The 22,486-nt window shown below is 46.4% G+C and overlaps 1 protein-coding gene across 1 annotated transcript in view; it reads left to right on the top strand.

Annotated features, from left to right (window-relative positions):
• LRRC1 (leucine rich repeat containing 1) overlaps window positions 1–22,486 on the top strand; it is a 134,519-nt gene that overhangs the window by 44,805 nt on the left and 67,228 nt on the right. Inside the window, 1 exon segment of the mRNA XM_032649811.1 lies at window positions 132–249. Coding sequence (XP_032505702.1) covers window positions 132–249 — 118 coding nt within the window.

The following is a 22,486-nucleotide window of genomic DNA, read 5'->3' as shown; positions in this document are numbered from 1 at the left end:
AATCAGGAAATTGACATTGGTGCAATCGTCACTAATTTTTAAAAGACGTATTGTTTTTAAATTTCATATTGGGCAAAAAGTTTACACTGCAAATAGATGTGAGACCTACGTGAAACTATTTTGTCTTTCAGCAATTTTTCCAGCTAGTCAAGTTACGAAAGCTTGGACTTAGCGATAACGAAATTCAGCGGCTCCCTCCAGAAATAGCAAACTTCATGCAGCTGGTGGAACTTGATGTGTCCCGAAATGGTAAGAAAAAATGATTCCACTTGAATTGTTCATTTGTCTCTTCTGATGCTGGTGCTTACAATTTTTAGTAAATATGGCTGGATAAATGTTCTTGGAGGAAAGCTATGTATATGTTTTGGGATGAAATTAATGCCGTTATTGAATACTTTAGTCACCTCATATGTATTTACCCAAAATGTCATGACAGTTTTTAGGCGATAACTTTCTCAAAGTTGGTTCAGTCTGATTCAGAGCGGTGGAGCTGCGGACTGGCAAATCCGCAGCTTGCCCCCACGTTTGATTGGAGGTGACATTGAGGGCTACTAGTATGGTCATTTGTCCAGATCTCGGGGGACTGCTGTGGCAGGGAAAGCGCCCTAGGGAAGGGTTGGTTTCTCCTGGCTATGGCCTGGTTGCCTGGGCTGCTCCCCTGAGAATCTGTCTCCCTGCTGCAGTGAACAGACCTGCTTGCCGTCCAGATATTTCTGTCAGTTTCATTCAGTTCTGATTAGGCCCCGGGTAGGTCTGCCCACTTGCATTATTTGTGTGGCATATTTGTGAGTTTATTTTGATTTTCAGATTTCACTGTAATGTTGCTTCCTTTTAAGTGAACGCCCTAGTAGGGTGTTTATATCCTGTTTAACCTTTCATTTTTAAATGGGTACCCTGGTTTTACCTTGGGTTTTATAGCCCTTAGAGCATTCCCCGGGCAGACTGGTCCCATGGCTTGTTGGAGCATGTTTGATTCATTACTTCAAGTTAAAGTGGCAGCTCCCAGGGGTCCTGTCTTTAGTGATGGAATTCAGTCCTTGCAAGAACTCCGGTTTAATGTCCTGAGGATAAGCCCATATGTAATCTATTGTTTATAAAAATGATAATCCTTTTCTGTCTCTCCTATTACAGACCGGCATTGTGTTTTGTTTTGCTTTCCTACAAAAATCTGTAGGTTCCTTCTCAGTGACCCTCAGGTCTGGCTCTTTCAATCTGATGTCCTCTGCAGAAACCCCAAGGCCCGGATAATAGTATCTTCCTGTGGGTCATTGTTATAAGGCAGCAATAATAATCAGTACTTGATTGAAAACATGGTGAAGAAAGAATGATTTTACCCTCCACTTTTTAAATTGCTCCCACCTCTCAGATCCCATCCATTGGAAACTGTCTTTAGGCCAAGCCATATGCTCTTGATATAGCGTCTACCCTTATTTGTCATGAGAATTATTTCTTCCCTTGCAGGTACTAGAAAGAGTGAAAAAAATTAGTTTGGGAGGCTTGTTTACAAAGGCTTATTTGGTTGCAGGGGGGGGTCAGCTCTGCTTCAGTAAAAGGGATTTGATGGTAAGGACGGGGTGTGGGGTGGAGCTGACTTGCTAAAAGCATTGCCCCGGGGTCCACATCTGACACCATTTTAGTGGTTTCTTGGCCTCTCTCTTCTGCTTACGGGTGCTCTGTTCTTTGGAACTGGCCTCTGCAGACCTGGTTTCTTGTGGTTTCTCACCATGCACTTCTGGGCCTCTGCCCTTGCTGTGGCATCTGGCTGCCATTTCTAAATGAGGCCTGGTTGACCCAACTCATCTTTTTAAGCCAACCGTAAGCCATAGCTGCCGGTCACTGGGCACTCTAGGTATCGGCTACCCTGGTACAGGGGTGGCAAGCGGTACAGAGCGCGGCCCTGCCCTCATTGCAGAAGTTGTTGATGGGCAGCGTCCCCTCGCACTGCAGGTTGGCAGGGGGCGGACCTCTGAGGCCAGCCTTGCCTCTAAGGCTGTCCTGCGTCTCCCTTACCTAAGGCGTATGTGATTGAAACTGCTCTCTCTTGTCTTAGCGATGATCTCAGTTGTAAAGACTGGCTGGCTATGAACTCTGCAAGGAAGCAGTGACTTTGAAAAATGGTCGCTGAAATCACACAGTCCCAAGAAATCAAATAGTCATTTTGAAATTGGCATTAGGAAGGAAGAGAAGCAGGGGTCCAGAAATACTTGAGAAAGAGGAGAAGTATTGGCTTTAATTATCTGGGAGCAGAGAACGCATAAAGCTTGAAGGTTGCGGTCCTATTCTTGACTCTGATGGGAAGAGATGCTCTGTGGGAATTCAGCATTGTCAGCGGCCAGTTTTACCAGATTCCACATCAGCTGTGTCTTTTCAGATATTCAGAGGAAGAAAGAAGGGCTACGTGCCTCTTTCCACATGTCCATTTATACCTTCCGGCATGTTGATAAGAGGAGGTGAGCTTTCACTGTAGTCGTGTCAGGTCACACAGTGTTTTATCTCCCTGGGATGCCTACCCTCCTTTTCTCCCCGCCTCATTTTCAGCCTCTCCTTCTGCAGGTGTTGGACTTTTGTGACGGATCCCGCAGATCTGCTCCCTTTTAATCAGGCTCTTGTAGAAATGCTGGGGGAGTTAAACTCCCCCTTCGCCTATTGGCAAAGCCTTGCTCTGGCTCGTGTGTGTGGTGGGAATGGGGTGGTGGTGGTGGAGGGGCCTTTCTTTGTGGTTGTGAAAAAACTGCACAGATGACAGAGCAGAACAAGGTCATGGTTTTACTATAACCAACAGGAACGTGGGTCTGGAGCTGTTTCCAGGTCAGGCAAATCTCCCTATGTCTCCTCTCTCATTCTTCTGGCCCATAAAATCCCATTAATGTGAGTTTCCTAGGCAGCTGAGTAGGTGAATCCAGGTTACAGAGTCTGCAGCCTGAGAGGCGGTGGGAGGACCCGCACTTTGCGTGGATGCCGGTGTTTGTAAGGGTTTGGGGCTCCATGTCTGGAGTGTGTCTTCTGCAGCCCCAGCGGAGAAGGCCCTCTCCGTGATCAGAGGCTTTTCCTGCCCAGTCCCTGGGTTGTAGCAGGGCCACAGCCAGCACTGGCCACTGTCGTGATAGGACCTTTGTTGCCTTCCTCAGTTCCTGATTTTCCAGAAAGTGTCGCTTGTCCATAGAGGAGGGAGGCCAACGAGATGTTGGTGTCAGACCACTCAAGCCCTTTTGGATCAGTGCTTGTCAAACTTGACCGTGCCATGAATTACCATTGGATTTTGTTAAAATGTAGATTTTGATGCAGTAGGTCTGGGGTGGGTCTGGAGATGCTGCATTGCTAGGAAGCTCCCCAGGGATGCCAAACACACTGATGAGGAGATCTTAGCTGTCCCCACCCCCAAGCCCGCTCCTAACAGCCCCTCAGCAGCTTCCTGTGGCTTTGAGCCCAGATTCGCTGTTTCTCTTGGTCCCGCACCTGACCATGTGGAAGGTGGGAAACCTCCAGGATATTCCTGGCTAAAGGGTAAGAGGCTAGAGCTGACTGAAGTTCAAGTCAGCTTTGATTCCAGGAGCAAAATTAGACGTTTCCTAATGTTCCCTGCTCAAGGGAGGGAGATAGTACTATAGGCTTCAAGTTAAGGTCTGATGCAGTTTTCTGTGGTGAAGCGCATCCGCTTTCATGCCCGGACTTTTTGTCTGTTTTCTCTGCTCACCGATTCTTAGCTCTTGGAGACAAATGCTTTCTGGATACGTGAGAAGAGGTACTACCCCAGAGTACTATCTCGCTGTCCACAAGTGTAGGGTGGACTTTCTTTTTTTTTTTTTTGCCGTACGCGGGCCTCTCACTGCCGTGGCCTCTTCCGTTGCGGAGCACAGGCTCTGGACGCGCAGGCTCAGCGGCCATGGCCCACGGGCCCAGCCGCTCCGCGGCACGCGGGATCCTCCCGGACCGGGGCACGAACCCGCGTCCCCTGCATCGGCAGGCGGACTCCCAAACACTGCGCCACCAGGGAAGCCCCTAGGGTGGACTTTCTTAGTGCATCATGAATCCTGCTCAGAGGGTTCGTAATTTGAATTTTATAGTCTATGCTGTAATTCGACTTACATCACAGTACTGTATCATTATCTGTTTAGTTCAGTTTTTTTTCCCCCAAAGTGTAAGGCATACGCCACCGGCACTGCTAGAGAAGATTTTAAGTGGTACTGCAAAACAGCAGTTTTTAATATTGAATCAGAGCGAGGAAGTTATCCTCTTTCCTTTTTATTTAAAGAATTTTTTACTCCCGTTAGGTTGCTTTCTGTAAAACTTAATAGCACTATATTGTATTGATTGTTATACTTCTCTTTTATATCTGGTGATGATAATGGCTTTCTATTCATGTTAGTGATTTAAAAATAAATCTTACTCAACAAAGTTGATTTAAAAGAGTGAGGTAAATAATAAAGAACACAGGTGCTCTACCAGGATGACAAAAATTGTGAAGGTAGAACAGGGGTGGATGAAGTTAAGGAAATGCTATTAGTATTAGCACAGCCAAAGAAGTCATGAGTTTATTTCTCTTATGGGGCAAATAATACTGCATGTGGAACAAACATGGCCAGAGACTGCACCTTCTGGGGAATTACTTTGCAAACTTGAGTGAACAAGAAACTAAAAGACAGTTTTAGTACAAAACCCTCACTGGCACTGGGACAGAGCTTCAGAGTTAGCAGATGGACAGCTTATCCAGTCCGTCAGCAGGATCATCGTCCCACAAAGTCGAGAGGCTAGACTTGGATTAAATGTTTGGGTTAGTCTCCCTCTGTACAGCTGCAAGATGGGGATCAGTGTCTGTGCTCTGTGGCAGTGGGTTTGTTTAATGAAATCTAAGATCAATTTTGAAGCCTGCTGAAATGCCCTTGTATAACAGCAAGTCTTGGTGCTTCTGAGTGTGCCCTGAAAAAAAGCTCTTTCTGGCAAGCCAGGCATCCAGTGTGCCTAGAAGTCCTCCTTCTTGGTTATGAACAGTTAGTGTTTTTCGGGTGTAATAACTACATACACCCACAACAGAAGTGTGACAGAGGCCAGTTCTCGCCCACGCAGACTTAAGACTTTCCACAATCAGGCCATTGTTCCCTTCTCTGTCTCTGCCTAATTCAGGGCCAGGCTTAGTGCTCTGCCTAGCACGCCGCTCCGGTGTGCTGGATTAACACAGACGTAATCTGTGTTATCAGTCGGTGAGTTTCTTTGTCACAGTCACTGTGAAAATGGTACAGGAGACACCCCTCAAAGAGAAGCCCCACAGTGCCACTCTGCCTTGTGGGTGGAGAGCTGACAGTTTCTACCCCAGACCCGACTTGGTTGTCTTTACAAGTACTGCCACGTTCCTACCACAGGCCCTTTCTCTGTCTTAAACTTTTTACCTGTTCTTTTGTTAGGGAGAGGGGTTAATAATAGAAAACATATAATTGCCTTCCACTCACATTTTAATTCCAGATAATAATAATTATTTTCAAAGTGGAGGTGGAAAGAAATTTGGCATGTGACGTTTTCTAATCACCTTTCCATTTTAAACACTGAAAGAGTTGGAATAAACTATGCAAACAGATCCTTCCTTCCTTTTTTTTTTTTGTACCATAAAGAAACATCCATGATATTTTATCAGATAAACCTGAAAATCTGTCACAAATTGGTGATGCAAATTGTTAAACCTGTAGGGAAATTTTGACAACAGTGCCTCTGCTCAAACTGATTTTGGAACTCTTTCAGAATTTGTCATTTTACGTATCCTCAGGCCAGTGGTTTCACGTTTTCTAGTGGATCAGTTTTCAAAAACAACCATGCATTACTTAAGGCCGACTTAGGTAAATAAACCAGGACACTGATAATCTTGTAGTACTCAAAATCTGCCTCAGATGGCAATTTCAAAAAAGTATAAAAGAGTAAACTGTTGTTACTCTTTATTAATTCATATGGTTCTCTCCCACTTACCAGAAAAATTGTGGCTGTGCTGAATAAGTTGTAGGTTTATATAACTTTCTCTTTCTTGTTTTCTCTTTAATTAGCAGGTTGTAATAGAGATGGTGCCCTGAGTTTGAGGTCAACACCTCTGAATATATTTTTTAGGTCGGTCAGTCCTGGGTTCTCTAAATGTTTAGAGATTGTCAGTAGCTCCTCATCCCTCCTCTACCCCTCCCCCATTCAGTCATTCACTCAGTCCTGCACTGCTCTGTGGCTGGGTGATGAATTTTCCAAAACAGTGTTGGATTTACACAGAATGGGCTAAGATGAAGGCACATAATTGTAGTGTTTTCTCCTGAAGTAGAACAAAACCCTGGGCATATATCCAGAGGAAACTCTAACTGGAAAAGATACATGCACCCCTATGTTCATAGCAGCACTATTCACAATAGCCAAGACATAGAAGCAGCATAAGTGTCCGTCGACGGATGAATGGATAAAGAAGATGTGGTATGTGTGTGTGTGTATATATATATATACACACACACACACACACACACAGGGAATTATTACTCAGCCATAAAAGGAATTGAAATAATGCCATTAGCAGCAACATGAATGGACCTAGAGATTATCATACTAAGTGAAGTAAGCCAGACAGAGAAAGACAAATACCGTATGATATCACTTATATGTGGAATGTAAAATATGACACAAATGAACTTATCTATGAAACAGAAACAGACTCACAGACATAGAGAACAGAGTTGTGGTTGCCAAAGGGGATAGGGGTGGAGGAGGGATGGATTGGGAGTCTGGGATGAGCAGATTCAAACTATTATATATAGGATGGATAAACAACAAGGTCCTACTGTATAGCACAGGGAACTATAGTCAGTATCCTCTGATAAACCATAATGGAAAAGAATATGAAAAAGAATGTATAGATACGCATAACAGAATCACGTTGCTGTACAGCAGAAATTAACACATTGTAAATCAACTATACTTCAGTGATAAAAAAAAAAAACCCAACATGTGGAATGCCAGTCTCTGCTCACTTTCTAATTAGGCAGTTTTCCTTGGTATCAGGTTGACAGTTCCCAGCTGTAAAAGTGGTTGAGGGTGGGTGGCCATGGCGCTTCATTTTTGATTTTGAGGTCACCTGTTTTGTCACGTGACTTGGGCTGGAGCCAAGAGATGCTAAGCCTCCAGGCAGCTGAGGGCTGGGTGGCATCTCTCCGTAAGAAGGGTGACAGCAATAGGCTGCCATGACCAGAAACAATGCTCTGAGCTTATTAAGCTAGAAAAGACACGTCTTAGAAAAGGATGAAGAAGCCGAGGAGGAAAGGGGGACTGAGGAGCAGGACTGAGAACTGAAACTAGAGGGTTATATATAGAAATGATTTGGTTTTTATTTTATTTTATTATTTATTTATTTATTTATTAATTATTTAACTGGCTGCGTTGGGTCTTCTTTGCTGTGTGCGGGCTTTCTTTAGTTGCGGCGAGCGGGGGCTACTTTTCCTTGCAGCGTGTGGACTTCTCTTTGCGGTGGCTTCTCTTGTTGCGGAGCACGGGCTCTAGGCACAGGGGCTTCAGTAGTTGTGGCACGCGGGCTCAGTAGTTGTGGCTTGCAGGCTCTAGAGTGCAGGCTCAGTAGCTGTGGCGCATGGGCTTAGTTGCTCCACAGCATGTGGGATCTTCCTGGACCAGGGCTCGAACCCTGGCTCGTGTCCCCTGCATTGGCAGGCGGATTCTTAACCACTGTGCCACCAGGGAAGCCCAGAAATGATTTGGTTTTTAAATTGACTTTCTAAGTATTGAATATATCCTCAGTCTAACACACCTGCTCCAAGCTAATAATAAATTTTGATTCTTACATCTTTTCAGTTTGAAAAAACCTTGGATCCAGGCCTTTTTTTTTTTTTTTTTTACTGTTTGTGGTTATCAACTATAGCTCATAATTATTATTTTTTTAAATTCAAGCAACATTTATTGAGTACTTACTGTGTTTGTGTAAGGCTCTTTGCTGAATTCTTCTATCCCTTAAGGAGGTAATTCTACAGGCACAACAGACATATGTAAGTAATTTAACATTGATGGCTTATACAGTTATACAAATAAAGTGCTCAGGGCACACAGAGAGGTGTCAGTTACAGTGTAACTGATTTGAAAGAGGCTTGAGAGAATAATGGGGATTTTTGGTTTGAAGTTGAAATCATACAGTCTTTAACAATTCTTATACTTGAGTTGCAAATTTGGAGGGAGTTAAAGAGTGGATTCCTCAGCTGAGTTGTTGTTTGTTGGAAAAATTTTTCAAATGTTTGTTATACATTTATGGAGTCAATGATATCATTAAAATGCAAATATCTCAGTGCTTGTCTGTTGGTTACTCACTGAAAATGTTAAGATTCATCCAAAATCAGAGAAGAGGGAATTCCCTTGTGGTCCAGTGGTTAGGACTCGGCGCTTTCACTGCCGTGGCCCTGGGTTCAATCCCTGGTTGGGGAACTAAGATCCCACAAGCCGTGCTGCGCGGCTAAAGAATTCTCAAGGGCTCAACAGAATGAGAAATTTTATTGCTGGTCAATTTACAGTCCCTTCCCGTGTGTGTGTGTGTGTGTGTGTGTGTGTGTGTGTGTGTATGTGTGTGTGTGTTTGGTGGGGGTGTGTGGAATGGGGAGGCGGTTGTGAGAGGCTCTGTTCTATATATTCAGGGATATATATATCTTCCTCCTTGGATGCACATGTCGCTTCAACTAGCGGCCACCAGGGTCCTTGTGGGAGGGGAAAACGGGGTTTGTGCCTGGGTGATTTTTATGGGCTGTGTTGAGAAGTGGCCTACATCATCCCCACCCATGGTCTGTTGGCCAGTTTCATGTCCCCAACTTAACTGAAAGGAGGTGGGAAGTGCAGTTAGGTATTTACACAAGAAAAAGAGAAAGCCAGCTGTTGGTAAGGCGTGAGCAGCAGCTGCCCCAACTGGCATTTAATTGAATCCTGGAATTGTACGGTTTTATGTCACTGATCACCTACAGGCCTAGTAAACACACACACACACAGACACACACACACACACACGATTCTCTTGCACTGTCACAACCTTCCAGTGAGTGACCCATGTGCAGGAAATTCAGATGTGTGCCCCCAAAGAGGAAGGGTAGCCTCCTTTCCACATCTGCACGGAAATGTGTAAACCCAAACACGGATCGACATGATGGGTGGCCACCCATTTGCTAACTGCATAAACCCTGTGCAAGTATGCATGATTTTGTTTTTTAATTTGAATTTTTAGAAACTGGTTTAAAGTATATTTTGAAAACGAGAGTTTTATGTATGAGGGATGTTTGAGGTGCTTGCTCTGGTGAACATGGGGTCCTGAAAGATTTTCAGGACAGGGGTCACCATCTTGGATAAGTTATTTCAGTTCTCTGTGTCTCAGTTTCTTCATCTGGGAAATGTACTGTGACTCTTAAAAGAGGCTGTGTGTGTAAAGGGCTTAAAAACATGCCTTGCATGTAATGAACACTCAGTGTTGGCTGCTGGAATTAACCCTATTATTGTCCTTTGTTTTGGGTCATGAGGATCTGCACTAGGACTGTGAGAATAAATATGCAGGGCAGGGGTGAGGACGCGAGCACGTCTGAAGGCTAGAGTGACACAGGGAGGTTTCTACCTGAAGTGATGTCTAGATACTGTGTGCCTTACGCTAGGCGTTGTGCTGTTTCATCACATGTGTATTTTATCTAATCAACACACCGATCTTGGGAGCTGGGTAGAAGCATCTCAGGATCACTGATGGGGATGAGGAAGCTGGGGCTTGAAGAAGTTGTGGTATGCCTCCAAGTTGTAGTTCTAGTTAGTGATGGAGCTGAAATAAGAAACCCAGAGGGGTGGCACTTTTCATTATTTGGGGAACATTGAGCATGATAAAGGTAGAGCTGATAGTTCTAGTCTATTCTGAGAGAAAGAATATAGGCGATATTTATGACTAAGTACTCTGCATTTGGAGAGGAAAATCGGAAAAAGTCATCCTAAGAGATTTAAACTCATGAAATTCTACCTAGTGAATGAATTCAACCACCAGTAGAACTGGTCCGCCCTATGAGGTGATTTGTCCACCTTTTATGGCCAAAAAGGAAATATCATCTAATGAGAGAAAGTAGGGCTTTCTTGGGATGCTCTGATGTGACCCTTCTAAGGTCATCGTTGTGCTGTCTTGGCAAAAGAGCGGTATGTTGCCAGAAGCGTAGAACAAGGAAAGCCAAAAATGAAGACTGTATGGGGCTTTACCTTTGAAAGAAAAGTAAAGAGATTAGACAACGTGAACGTCCCAGGTCCCTTGGAAGTAGGTGAGGCCCTCTCGTATGGATAGGACTTTGCCTCTAACTGCCAGTGGCTAAGATGTATCATGTTCTTTTCTCAGAGTGTGAATATTCTGCAAGCACTGTGATGGGGCGTTTAATTCTCGAAAAGGATGCCGAAGACAGGTGATACGCTGACATGTTGACATCAGTACCTGGCTCCATCGGCATACAGATTGATCACTGGTCCCACGTGAATTTACTTAGCGTGGCACACATTTTCATAGCCTTATCTTCTCTGAGCACACTGTCACTGACCTGGCGACTGGGTGACTCACCGGCTTAACCCACCGACATTCATCTCACCCATGGAGTACACCTGAGGCTCTGCCTGGGCTAGCCAGCAGGTTTCCCTCTGGGAAATTCTTCTTTGCAATACAGAGTAGCCCCAGTTTAGCTGGTGTCCTTTTTTTCTTCTTTTTTCTCCCTGTACTTAAAGTGAATTCCATTTGACCTGTCCTTGAGAAGACTGGGGAAGGGTAGAGCAAGGACTTATCAGGATCATTGCTTTTCCAGCTTATGTTTTTTAAAGCACATGTTGCTTGTTGAGAATTAATAATAAGGAAACATAAAGAAACACTGTTGAAAAACCAAGGGAACTGTGTGAATCTTTATCCTCAGAATACTTACTGAGGGCTTACTGTGTACGAGCTGTGAGGCCAAGCAAGCGCGTCGTGTGTTATCGCCTTTAATCCTCAGACCACCTCCAAGAAGGAAATTCGCATCCCCCCTGTTAACAGGTGAGAAAACCGAGTCTCAGATTTAAAAACCTTGTCTTTGGTGGCAGGGTGAGTGAGCAGTGGGTCCAGGTTTGTTAGATTCCAAATCACAATTCTGTCTCCCCAGTAGAAAAATGTTCTATCTTACTACCCAGAAATAGTCATCATTAATGTTTTTATGTATTCTCTTTATCTTTTTCCTTTTCGTAAGCTGCTTCACAAAAATTGGGGTTATGCACCACATAGATATTTCTGTCTTGCTTTCGTTCACTTCACATAGGTTTGCGAACATTTCCCAAACCTTTATTGTTAAATATTTAACTGTTTTAACAAGGCAGATTCATCCATAACTCTTGCCTTTTCGTCTTTCTGGAGTAAACACGGACTGATCTGTAACTTTAATACCAACAGGAAGCTATAGGTTTCAAAGATAGGATCGGTGTAGATAACCAACAAGATGGAGACATTTCCAGAGGATGTGATAAGTCAAGGGCAGCCAGACAGAGTGAGGTAAGAGGTGAGTAAGCAGTGTAGAAGTCTCTACCTGACTTTCTCGTGCTGAAATCAGTCAGGCAGACACAGCCACCCCCAGGGCCACGCGGCTGCAGAGACAGGTACACGGGAAAGAACGTGGGCAGAAGCAGACCCGGCGCTAGCGCTCCGCTGCTTTTAAGGCTCTGTGAAGCAATCAGCTCTGTGTTTACCTAACATATGTTTTGTTTGTGAAGGTGCTCAGTGGAAGTGCCATTGCACGTTAAGGGTTGATGCCCTGGAGTGTTTAACTTTGCTCTTCACCCTTTGTTTGATGGCGTTGCAGGATGTGAAAGCATAGGCTTCCTCCATTCAGTGGGGTGGATGAGTGGTAGACCAAGAGGAACAAGGGGGCCTGAGCAAGGTAGACAAACATGGGAGGGCCAGGTGCCAACGACTCCACACGCATCCCCAGCAAAAGGCGGCCTGGAGCTGGAGAGTGGGGTGGGGGAGCCCCAAGTAACACCACAGAGGCCTCAACTAAGTCGGGGTGGCAGCAGGCACCCCGGAAACTGAGTGGGTCACGGGTGTTCCTCCCTCCCTCGCCTAACTCGGGCCTTCATACCTTTTTTTTAAATTTAATTTTTATCTTGTATTGGACTACGGTTGATTTACAATGTTGTATTCGTTTTAGGTGTACAGTTAAGTGATTCAGTTACACGTATACATCCATCCATTCTTTTACAGAGTCTTTACCCATATAAGTTATTACAGAACGCTGAGTAGAGTTCCTTGTGCTTTACACCAGGTCCTTGTTGCTTGTCTATTTTTATATATGGTAGTGTGCGTATGTTAATCCTAAGCTCCTAATGTATCCCTCCCCCTGCCACGTTTCTCCTTTGGTAGCCATACATTTGTTTTCTATGTCTGTGAGTCTGATTCTGTTTTGTAAGTTCATTTGTATCTTTTTTTTTTTTTTAGATTCCACATGTAAGTGATATCATATGTTATTAGTCTTTCTCCATCTGACTTACTTCACTTAGTATGATAATCTCTAGGTCCATCCATGTTGCCGCCAATGGCATTCTTTCATTCTTTTTAATGGCTAATATTCCATTATGTGTATGTACCACATCTTTTTCATCCATAAGTCAAACCTTCTTATCAAGGTCCCTGCCTTGGGCTTTTGTCCTGGACCAGTCAGCCTTTCTATGTGACCCACTGGACCATGGCAAGGAGGTCTCCCTGTAGCTCGTTGGCATTTCCTAAGCAGATGCTCTGGTCTTCTGGAGACCTTCCCTGCAGCCAGCTGAAGTTATTCTTGTTTCTAAAATGCCTCTTGACTGTGCTGGCAACCGTTCTGACCTTCCTCAGGGATCCAGATGGGAAGAGAGAAACTCAGATAAGCGTTCTAAATAACGGCAGAGCATTTCCAAAGGCCCAGCAAAGCACTGGTGCAGTCTCGGCTGGAACGCACACTTCACTGAGATAAGGGACAAGGGAGCAGGAACAGTTTTAGAATGAGTTGTATTCATTTCCTGAATTTTTAAACTAGCACCAGGTATTCGAGTTCTGTGCTAGGAGCCAGTGGTAGCTGGCTAGTGGTAGATTAGTGATGGCTCTCAAGGGATTTAGGGGACAGGAATGAAAGGACCAGGTCCATCTGCGATGACAGGATGGTGTCAGAGGTGTGCCTGAAGGAGCCCAGGGTGGGGTGCGGTCTCCGCCATTCCTGGGGAAGGGAAGGGTATTAAGAAGTCTTCCTGGGAAAGATGACATTAACTCAAGCTCTGAGGAACAAGTTGCAGGTAGAGACGAAGAAATGACAAGAAGGACAAGAAGGATGTTCCTGGGCAGATGATATAGCGTGTGTGTGCGGGTCTGAAGGTCTGAAATTTGGGAAACGCAAGATATTACTGTAGCGCATGGCAAGAGACGAGGCCGGAGAGGGGTGGATGGCGGCGGGATCACGGGGGCCTGTGGGCTCGGCTAGGGAGTGTTTTCTTGAAACCCGGGGGGTGGGGGTAGGGTTGGCGCTGTGAAAGGGTGTCCAGCCGGGGAGTGACTCGCAGGTCTCCTGGCACCAGCAGGGAGCATGGGGTTGAATGGGGGCAGCCTGGAGGCAGGGGGCTAGGCATCCATGTGGGTAATGGAGAGACTGGAGGGGGGGCAGGAAAAAGGGAGATACTGGACCAGGCGTGTGGGTGACAGATGGGGAGGGGATGTGTTGGATGTGGAGGGAAGGGCGAGTGAGAGGTCTGTGACTGGGATAAACCCCCACTTCCCACCGTGGGGAGACGGGAGACGCAAGACAGGACAGGACTGAGAGCAAAGATGAGGGGGAGATGCCTTTGGAAGATCCCAGTGGAGGTGTTCGGTGGGCAGCTGAGTATCAGGGTCTGAGGCTCAGGGGAGGTGAAGGTTTGGGAGGCATCCTTGTGCAGGGGATATTTGGGGCTGCGGGAATGAAGGGCAGGGGCATGCAGGATGTCACCGTTTAAGGCAGAGCAGAGGAAGATCCAAGAAGGAGCGGTGGTTGGTCTGCTCAGCAGTGCTGGCTGGTGTCGTAGACGAGCCGAGCGAGAGCGTGGCCGACTGCCACCACGTCAGACTCCCCGGAGGACTGACCTCACGGGTGGAGCTAATGCTTGCAGATCAATGGATGGAGTTGTCGCCACAGATGAGACGGTCCAGGCACGGCCGCGGGAAGGCAGGACCTTGGGGAGCACCGTTGTGAAAGGACCGATGAAAAGGAGCCTGAGACAGAGGCTGGGAAGGAGCAGGTGGAGAAACGGGAGCATCCCAAGACCTTGCCTGGGAGCCAGATGCGGGAAGCACATCCGGGAAGGCTGCCTGGAAAAAGGGGCTGGATGGGAGTAAATGTGGGCTGATTTGGCATCTGGGAGGTCATCTGTGACCGGAGAAGCAACGCCCGAGCGGTTTATGGCATTCATTGCTTGTTGTTTTGTGCCCTTCTCCGGACTCTCTTTGCGAGATCAGAGAAGTGCTTGAAAAACACCTGCAGCCCCCATTTCCGGGAGGAAACAACAGCCATCACGGTTTCCTGCTGGATCTGCCAGTTCTAAGGCATGGGAGCGACCCTGACGTGATGTGTGTCTTGGACGGCTGACCGTGATATAATTAATGGAGGAGTTTCATAAGTTGGATCATAATGTGTATGGGTTTGATGGGTGTCTGGCATGGGAATGAGCCGTCTCAGGCACACCCAGAAGGCAAAAGGTGGGGGAAACCTGTCACCAATATTCTTTTTTCTGGAGTCTGGCCGTCAGCGATGGTTGGGACGAGAGTGGACTCTGGCATTTTAAGCCTGGTTATTCCATGTTAAGTGTTGAGGACCACAGACAGTGTTTCTCCTTCTAAGATCTTTTAATGGTTGCATTTACCCATTGTATTTCCAAGTTTATTTCACCTTGGGATTTTTTTTTTTTTATAATTAGGAAAGCAGTATATGGTTCATTATAAAAAGTCAATGGAGGCAAAGTTTAAGTCATCAACCTGCCCTTCCCACTCACAGACTCTCCCCGCCCTGGTGAGGTTGCTCGTGTTGGGTGTCACACTACACTGGGCTTATTTTTATGACACCTTTCTTCCCCACTGCATTTTAAGATCATTGTGGGCAAAGGCCGTGCCTCACCTTTGCCTCCTTAGCTTCTGCCACATAGCCTGACATAAGTCACCAGGGTTCACCAAGTATTAGCTGCGTAAATAGTCTGATATATGGACACGTGAATGAATAGGGTGCTCTCTTAGCCTTTGCCCTTGCTTCCGTTTTAACTTCAGAGAGAAACTGGATACAAGAGGAGAGCCCCTGTTTTTGTCACTTTTTGATTTGTAGGAGCGCTTATTCTCTGAATGGTGCTTTGTAACAAGGTGCAGGGTCTGCAGCCCCTCTATCCAGCTTTAGGTGCAGATTTCTTGAATTATGTGAATTAATCAGTTCAGAAACTGGTAGATGGCTGGCAGAGAATCAATGAAATGTGAGGTTTAGCACTTCCGTGGCATTATAAGGTGTGATCTTTATAACGGATTTTAAGTTCTTGAAAAGAAGCGCATAGGAACTTCGAGAAAATTTTATTGTGCTTTCTCTGCACGTCAGGAACTGGGATGTTATCACAGATAGAGCAGAAGGAAGAATCCTGTCCAAGAAACGACAAGCTACAGTCTCTCCGCAGAGGCCTACAGACCATGTGGGCAAAACCATGCTTGTAGGTTTAAAAGGGAGGATGGAGGAAAAGATGACAAAGTCCAGCAAATCAGAATGTCCTGCTGACCATCAGACCACAGAGAAAGGGGATTTCAGATATGATGGGAGCAAGAATTCTTTCTACCTGGAAAGTTAGACTTTGGATTTTGGTCTTCCTTCCTTCACTTGGAGCAGTGTTTCTCCAGGTGGGCTCTGGGACCGCCTACGTCAGAATCTTTGTTAAAATTGCATATTTCCCACCTTCCCCAAGGACTACACGTTCAGAATTCCCAGAGCAGGATCCCCGGAGTCTGCATTTTAATCTCCAGGGAAACTCATGTAAATTAAATTGGAGCCAGGAGCCACTCATTTAAGAACCTAACCGTAACCATCATTTGAAAAGATACATGCACCCCAGTGTTCATAGCAGCACTATTTACAATAGCCAAGACATGGAAGTGACTTAAATGTCCATTGACAGATGAATGGATAAAGAAGATGTGATGGATATATCTATCTATCCCACAGATACACAGATGTATATATATATACCCGCACACACACATACACATATATACAATGGAATACTACTCAGCCATAAAAAGAATGAAATAATGCCATTTGCAGCAACATGGATGGGCTTAGAGATTATCATACTAAGTGAAGTAAGTTAGACAGAGAAAGACAAATATATGATATCACTTATATGTGGAATCTGAAAAACAAAAGATACAAATGACCTTATATAGAAAACAGAAATAGACCCACGGACACAGAAAACAAACTTATGGTTACCAAAGGGAAATGGGGGGGAGGGATAAATTAGGGGTTTGGGATTAACAGGTACACACTACCATATATAAAATAGATAACAAACAAGGACCTACTGTATAGTACAGGGAACTCTACTTAATATTCTGTAATAACCTGTAAGAGAAAAGAATCTGAAAAAGAATCTGTCTATATATATCTATATGTCTGAATCACTTTGCTGTACACCTGAAATTGTTACTAATATCATACCTTTTCATCTGTGAGTTGACAGCTTATATATTTAAGCCCTTAAGCTCTTTTTCTACAGTATTTTTTGGAATAGCATAAACATGTTTTTGAGCCCTTTTTAGAATACTTTTGCACTCCGTTTTCTAGTTTAACCTCTTTTCTTTTTAGGGTTAGTGTTGAAAAAGTGTACTTGTATTACAGGTAGAGGGAGTTCTTAAAAATTGATTTTATCTAAAAATGGGAAGGAGGCCGTTAATTAGATTCAAACAGACCCCCTTTGCATCTTTACCCCACCTCTTCCCCCTACTCTTGTCCCCATCTTCTTCCAAACAACAAGACAGCTTTACTTTACCTCCCATCACTGTTCTGGCTCCCTTTGAAGCAGTCTGATCAAGCAGGCGCTCAGCGCATGTAGCCTTACGTGTTGTACACTGGGCTTCCGTCTAAGAGCAGAAATAGCTTTACTCTGGAGGTGGATGGTGGACAGGAGCTGTGAGTAATTGTCGGGTAAGTTGGGTACCACACCAACACAGCCAGGGCCTCATCATCAGTGGGCCCTGACCTGGCTGCATCTTAGATTCACCTGAGGTAGGTTTTTTTAAAATTTTTATTGCCATATAGTTGATTTACAATGTTGTGTTAGTTTCTGGTGTACAGCAAAGTGGTTCAGTTATATAAATATATATTCAGTTATAAAAATATATATGTAAATAAATATATTAAAAATATATTCTTTTTCAGATTCTTTTCCATTATAGGTTATTACAAGGTATTGAATATAGTTCCCTGTGCTATACAGTAGGACCTTGTTGTTTATTTATTTTATATATAGTAGTGTGTATCTATTAATCCCAAGCTCCTAGTTTATCCCTCCCCACCCCCTTTCCCCTTTGCTAACCGTAACTTTGCTTTCTGTGTCTGTGAGTCTGCTTCTGTTTTGTAAATAAGTTCATCTGTATCATTTTTTTTAGATTCTACATAGAAGTGATATCATATGATATTTGTCTTTCTTCCTGGATCCCACGCAGGCTGACTTACTGGAATCTCAGGCGATGATGGCACCAGGTGATTCTGATGTGCATTCAGGGCTGAGAACCAATTAGGTTAAATGCCTCAGTGTTTCTCTGGGGCTTGAAGACCCTTTTACTCTGCATCTCCAGGAGAGCTGGATTAAAATGCAGATTCCTTCTCCAGACCCTAGACCCTGTGAATCCGTTGGCTCGGAGTGGGCCCAGCCCTTTCATCTAGTAAGCGCTCTGAGTGATTCTTCTGTTCTGTGAAATTTGGTAATCCCCAGCCTCTGGGATCCTCGGTGTTTTTTTTGGCCCCGGGTTAGGGATGTGCCCTGGGAGGGGCTGGTGGGAACTCTTGACCCTCAGCGTTCTGGCGAGTTCCTCTGGGCCAGGAGGCTTCTCCCTGCTCTTGTGGAGAACACATTGTCGCCCCCAGCCCTGCGCCCTGTCCTCTGTTCTCTGTGTTCCACAGAGCGTGGCTTTAGGAGTCTGAATGACTCACCCCAGCCTGTGGTCTGTCAGTTGGCAAACACCGTGTGTGGTGTGGTGGTGTGAGAGGATGTTTATCTCAGCTGACGGTCACAGATGCTGATTGGAAAGGTGAAGTACACTTATAAAGGTGTCACGAGCAGCACGGGGCCAGACCCACAGAATCCACGTGCAGGGGGACCCTGACCCCAGGTGCTCATCTGCAGTTCAGGGGAGGGAAAGGGTGTGTGGTCTCAGAAGATGGAGGAGCTTGGGGGAGAGCAGAAGCCTTCATTTCTGGATCATAGCATCCTGGATCCATTGGAAGACCTCATTTCCTTAGAGAATTTTGGTGCATAGATACCAGGAGTTGTGATTTTGTCCGTATTTAATGGGAGTAATTAAAATGAGCGGTAATTTTGAGTGACTGTTAAAATAGCTGATGAATACAAATATTATTTTTTGGTTTCGATATTTAGTTGCTGTTATCTTGAGGTTTAAGTAGACATTATTTCAAAATCCTATATATTTTATTTTGGGAGGAGGGCAAATAGAAAGAATGCCAAACTGTCCACATTCCCCCCAACCCCCCTTCTCATTCGGTATGAAACCTAACATTTACTTTTCTGTAATTCTTTCTTTCCGGTGAATTTTTTTTTTTTTTTTTTTCCAAAACAGGAGATCTTGTATCTCGGGACATATTTGTGTTTATTGAGCCAACTCTGCTGGGGAGGAAAAGCTGAGGAGTAAAGGTTATTTTTGTAATTGTGGCTGGAATTAGGTAAAAACCCTCTGGGCTGGGAAAATTTGTTCCCAGCACAAGTTACCAAGACTCAAAATAAAACTTTGACAAAGGGCCCGTGTCCCACCTTCCCCATGCACCGTGCAGAGGCCATGCCAGCCTTTCTGCCCTGCACTGTCTGTTTCCATTTTTCCTTCCAGATGCTGGAAAGGCTGCCGGGGCAGGAATCACGTCTTTTGTCTACAAAGGCCGGCTGCCTCCTGGGCGAGTCCCTGGGTGTTGGAATAACGTGATAACTGAGATGGTGCCTTTGAAAACAAAAAAATGTCCACTTCACATTATTATTTTTTTCCCTGCACGCCCTGAGGAACAGCTGGGGCAGCAAATACAGACTGGGATCACGCGTTCATACTGAGCCTTTCTTGACAATCCCAGGTATTTTTAAGCAGGATGGTATCAGGCAGCCAGCAGTCAGCCAGCCCAATTTGGCACACAGGGCCCTGTTTTACCTGAGCGGTAAATAGTCCTCAATGAAGCAGCATGATGGTACAGAGCGAGCCTGAAGTCATAGCATTCAGTATTTCACCACGGCCCGGCAGCATCTCTTTTCACGCGCTCATTCTGTTCACGGCTGGTTGTTTAGTCCTTGTTGTGTTTGAATCCTGTCTTTGGGCCAGGCCTGCATTCATGGTGTTTATGCGTGACGGGATCCCCCTCTCCATGCCAGAGTGAGCCTCCCGTCTTCCCTGCCCACTGCATGCAGCATCGCCTCGTGGATGCGGGGTTCACTGTTTGCCGAGGATGTTTCATGTTGGGGGTTTTGTCACTTGCCTCTGCTGTGGGAAGGGGCATCTCCCAGCCCTTGGGCTTCTCCCTCGTCTGCACCCGCGCCTCCAGGTGCCCCTTCTGCCTTTCCCTGTGGATGTGGACAGGGACGGGGTTCTGAAGCCTCCACCCTCAGCCTCCCCTCGACCCTGCGTCCCCTCCATGCTGCCTTCTGAGCAAAGATAGGCATGAGCGTCCACGCTCCTTCATCCTACTTCTGTCTGCCTCCCCGCCCACCCCGCAGATGTCCCAAACAGAAACATCAGCCCCAAGCACGCTACAGTGAACTTTCCCCTTGACCTTGGTTTTCTCCTCAAGCCATAAACCCCTCCCTCCTCTTTCCCCTGAATTGCCAAGCTTTTTGACGGCACACTCCAAAGTCTCTAGGCTCGCAGACTTTCAGATTTAATGGAACAGCAGGGTTTATTTTAGAGGGATTGTGACCCAGGATTGCTAAGTCTTTATTTTGATAAGAAGAACTCATTGTCATTGAGTAAAAAGCCAGGAGATTTCGAGGCCCCACTCAGGCTATAATCTCTGATTAAACAGAGCCCAGAGGACAGTGACCCTTGTAAATACACGCATCTGGCTTCATGGTTGGAAGGTCGTGCCACTGTCTCCCCGTTTCCCCATGTTGCTGGGACTGGAGTCGGGCAGCTGCTGTATGCCCTCCGTTCCTCTCTGTCAACAGGAACCGGCAGGCGACCTGGCTTCTCCACCTTTGCGGTTTGATTTCCCTCAAACCACTCTCTCTGTTGGCGCCTCTGGACGGTGGCAGCAGATCCCTGCGGCCCAGCCCGTGTCCCCTACCTGCTGGCCGCACCATAGACCCACCCCCTCGGGGACCCCTTTGCTCCCTCGACCTCTTGGCTCTGCCCCCAGCTGCCTGTTGGGGGCTCTCACAACAGAGTTCACCCACCCCGTCTCTGGGTGAGATGACTGCCCAGGCCTCTCTCGGAACCGCGGGCCTGTATTCCCACCTCGTCTGTCTCCCCAGGTGCATTTCCTCCAGCATCTCTTTCTCCAGCACGTTTGGAACCGATGGAATCTGACTGTCCTCTTCCTCGCCGTGAAGCAGATGGACCCAAATTTCAAAGCTCTGCTCCTCCACACGTGAGCACAGTGGCCTTGGGCTGTTTAGTTAATGTTTCCATGCCTGCTTCTGCATCTGCTTGCGGGACCACCACCATCCTTCCCACTCTTTGTTTTTGGGATTAGATGATGCGTGAAGACCCTCAGAAAGGCATCTCTTCTTATCTGGGGCCACACGGTCAAGTGGTGTAACAGGGTTCGGAGGAGTTCCTCTTTCAGACCTGTACCCGTCACTTCCTGACCTTGAGTCTGTCCCCTGCTGTCCTCTCAGTGCCTGAGACCCGCTACTTGTGTCCAAGGCGGCGGTGACAACAACTGTCAGGTGACTGATTGCAAAGGGGGCTTCTCAGAGCTCCAGGCAGTGGGGAGCAATTTCAAATCTTCCTCTAAAGTAGAAGTACCGTGCTAAAAAGTATAGGTGTATATGTGGTTGAAGGGAGGTGTGTGTGCGCATGTCTCCATGGCGACCAGCACTGGCTGGTGGGCCCTGGTGCACATTTATTCCCAGGATAAGTCTCGAGGTGGCTTGTGGAAGGTCACCGCAGAGGCGAGGGGAGGTTAGAGTCTGGTACCCGGGTGCCTCTGGGACGGCCAGGTGGCTGTTGGGTCACCTCTGCCCCTGGATCTCTGAGGGCAGTTCAGGGGTGGCTGTCGTTGCCATGGCGCCATTTGCTTGTGCTGTCTTATTTTCTGTTTGTTTCTGATGTGGTTTAGTATCAGTGATGCGTCGAGGTACTGCCCTCAATGCCTGACGGTTCGTGCAGCTGCACATTTCTCTGAGATGGGATACTGATAACAAAATGCTCAGGTAAAGACTCAGTTCCCTCTGTGCTGACAGAGGTCTTGAGGACAGTTTCCCCTCTGGTCTGAGTGTGTCGGGGTGAGAGGAGGGGGGGACCATGTGCCCCAGACCCCACACGTTGATAGAAAAAGTGACAAAGCCAGCCTGTGCCCCTCGGGGGAGAACACCTCCCCCCACCTAGTCCTTTACATTTGTGTACTTTACCGCGTTACCCTGTACATCATCTCATCGTACCTCTCAGCAGCCTGGGATGGTGGACGAGGCAGAGAAGGCCAGCAGCCCTTTGCGAGGAGCAGGGGCGCCCGGCAGTGAAGGCATCCCTGTGCGCAGGGCCTGGAGTCTGTCTCTGGATCCCAGGCCCAGCGCAGTTGGTAGGTAATTCAGTAGTGTTGCACGCCTGCTGCGGGCCTGCAGACTTCCGTTCTGCTTCGCATTTCATGATCTCTTGGTGGAGAGAGCCTCGCACTGTAACTGCGGACCTCAGACAGGTCTTGATCCCAGGAGAAGAGATGCTGTTTATATAGAACCAGAAGAAATGCCAGTGAGTAACTCAGTTATTCAGAAAGAACTTATTCTGCTGCGCACAGGGGCTGCGATCATAGACTGGACAGGCCGTTCGTGCACCATTCTCTGTGACAGGAGATGCCCTGGAAGGTTCTAAACTCCTTAGAAGGAGTTAGAAGGAAGGTCACACAGTCCAGCCTGTGTCTATCCCAAGGGGGGCCCTGAGATGGTGATAGCTTTTCAGGAAAGGGCGTGGTCCACCTTGAGGCTTCTGGGCATCGGATTCCTTATAGAGGATTGCAGGCTAAGGCTCTGTATTACTTCTGTGGGTTAGGGGGCTGGGGAAGGTGGAACC

Source organism: Phocoena sinus, chromosome 11 (genome assembly GCF_008692025.1).
Source record: "Phocoena sinus isolate mPhoSin1 chromosome 11, mPhoSin1.pri, whole genome shotgun sequence".
NCBI classification, from domain to species: Eukaryota; Metazoa; Chordata; class Mammalia; order Artiodactyla; family Phocoenidae; genus Phocoena; species Phocoena sinus.
This window is presented reverse-complemented; position numbering and strand designations above follow the sequence as displayed.